Raw genomic sequence first — 978 nt, 5'->3', positions numbered from 1 at the left:
GTATAATTCTCTGATAAAAAACGTCATTGAAAATTTTGTTGAATAAAAATGGGAGTGAAAGGAAATAAGAAATGTGTTTTGAATTGGATTCTAGAATATTAAATAGTTTTTACGAGTCCTAAAGGTTTTAAGAAAAGGATTTTGATTTTAAATTTCTTTAGTGACTTTGATTCAAAAAAATTTTTTCAAGCATTTTGTGAAAGGATTTTTTTTTCTGAAAATGTATTGAATTGAAATTTTGACCTTAAATTGATGTTCTGGGAAATATTTGAATAAAGGAGAATATATTTGAAAGCCGTGTGACTTTTTGATATTTATATAAACTGTGTTCTTCAAGGATTTATGAAATTTTAGTGTGAAATTGCGCAAGAATTCAAAATGTTGAAATCACCGAAAGTGTCTGAGATTGACACGAACTTATTGCTGTCCCCGAAACACGGTTCACTAACCGATCTCACGAAGGAAGAAGATGACGTATTCGAAGGAGATTTAAAGGCCAATCTTGGATTACTACGCCGTGCGTTCTCGTCAATGAAACGCAGGCGTAGACGTAAATCAAGTAGTGATACGACTACAAGTTTAAGAACGAATAAACATGAACCCTTACGTGCTGTGAAATCTTCACCTCCCCCCTTGTCTACCTACGCTTACTTCAGCTGGTAAGTTATTTTTCATTTTTCACATCAATTTGGAATGTAAAAATCCAATTTGATTAATCTAACATCTTTTGATTAGAATGTATTAAATAGAAGGCATGAGTTGGCTCAGTGAGAAAAAGTGTCTGGTTGTTAAGATGGGACAATTCCTCAAAGTCCTAAACCCAATCATCTGAAAAATTCCTCAAGCGAATTTGTATATCTCGCTTAAATAAAAAACAGCTTCCAAAAAAAAGATGGTTTATTTCCAGCAAGTACTAACAATCCAAATCGCAAAACAAAGCTCGAAATCCAAAACTATATTTTTGCAAAACATTGGTAG

General features: G+C 32.5%; 1 protein-coding gene across 1 annotated transcript in view; it reads left to right on the top strand.

The window, feature by feature from the left end:
- Positions 1-378: 378 nt before the first annotated feature.
- Positions 379-978, top strand: part of LOTGIDRAFT_156276 (hypothetical protein) — a gene marked incomplete at both ends in the record, with an annotated part of 1623 nt that continues 1023 nt past the window's right edge. The window contains one exon of the mRNA XM_009046282.1: positions 379-659. Coding sequence (XP_009044530.1) covers positions 379-659 — 281 coding nt within the window. The remainder of the gene's footprint in view (positions 660-978) is intronic.

Source organism: Lottia gigantea (assembly GCF_000327385.1).
Source record: "Lottia gigantea unplaced genomic scaffold LOTGIsca_10, whole genome shotgun sequence".
Lineage (NCBI taxonomy): Eukaryota > Metazoa > Mollusca > Gastropoda > Lottiidae > Lottia > Lottia gigantea.
The sequence above is the reverse complement of the archived record's forward strand: the minus strand, read 5'-3'. Positions and strand labels throughout refer to the sequence as shown.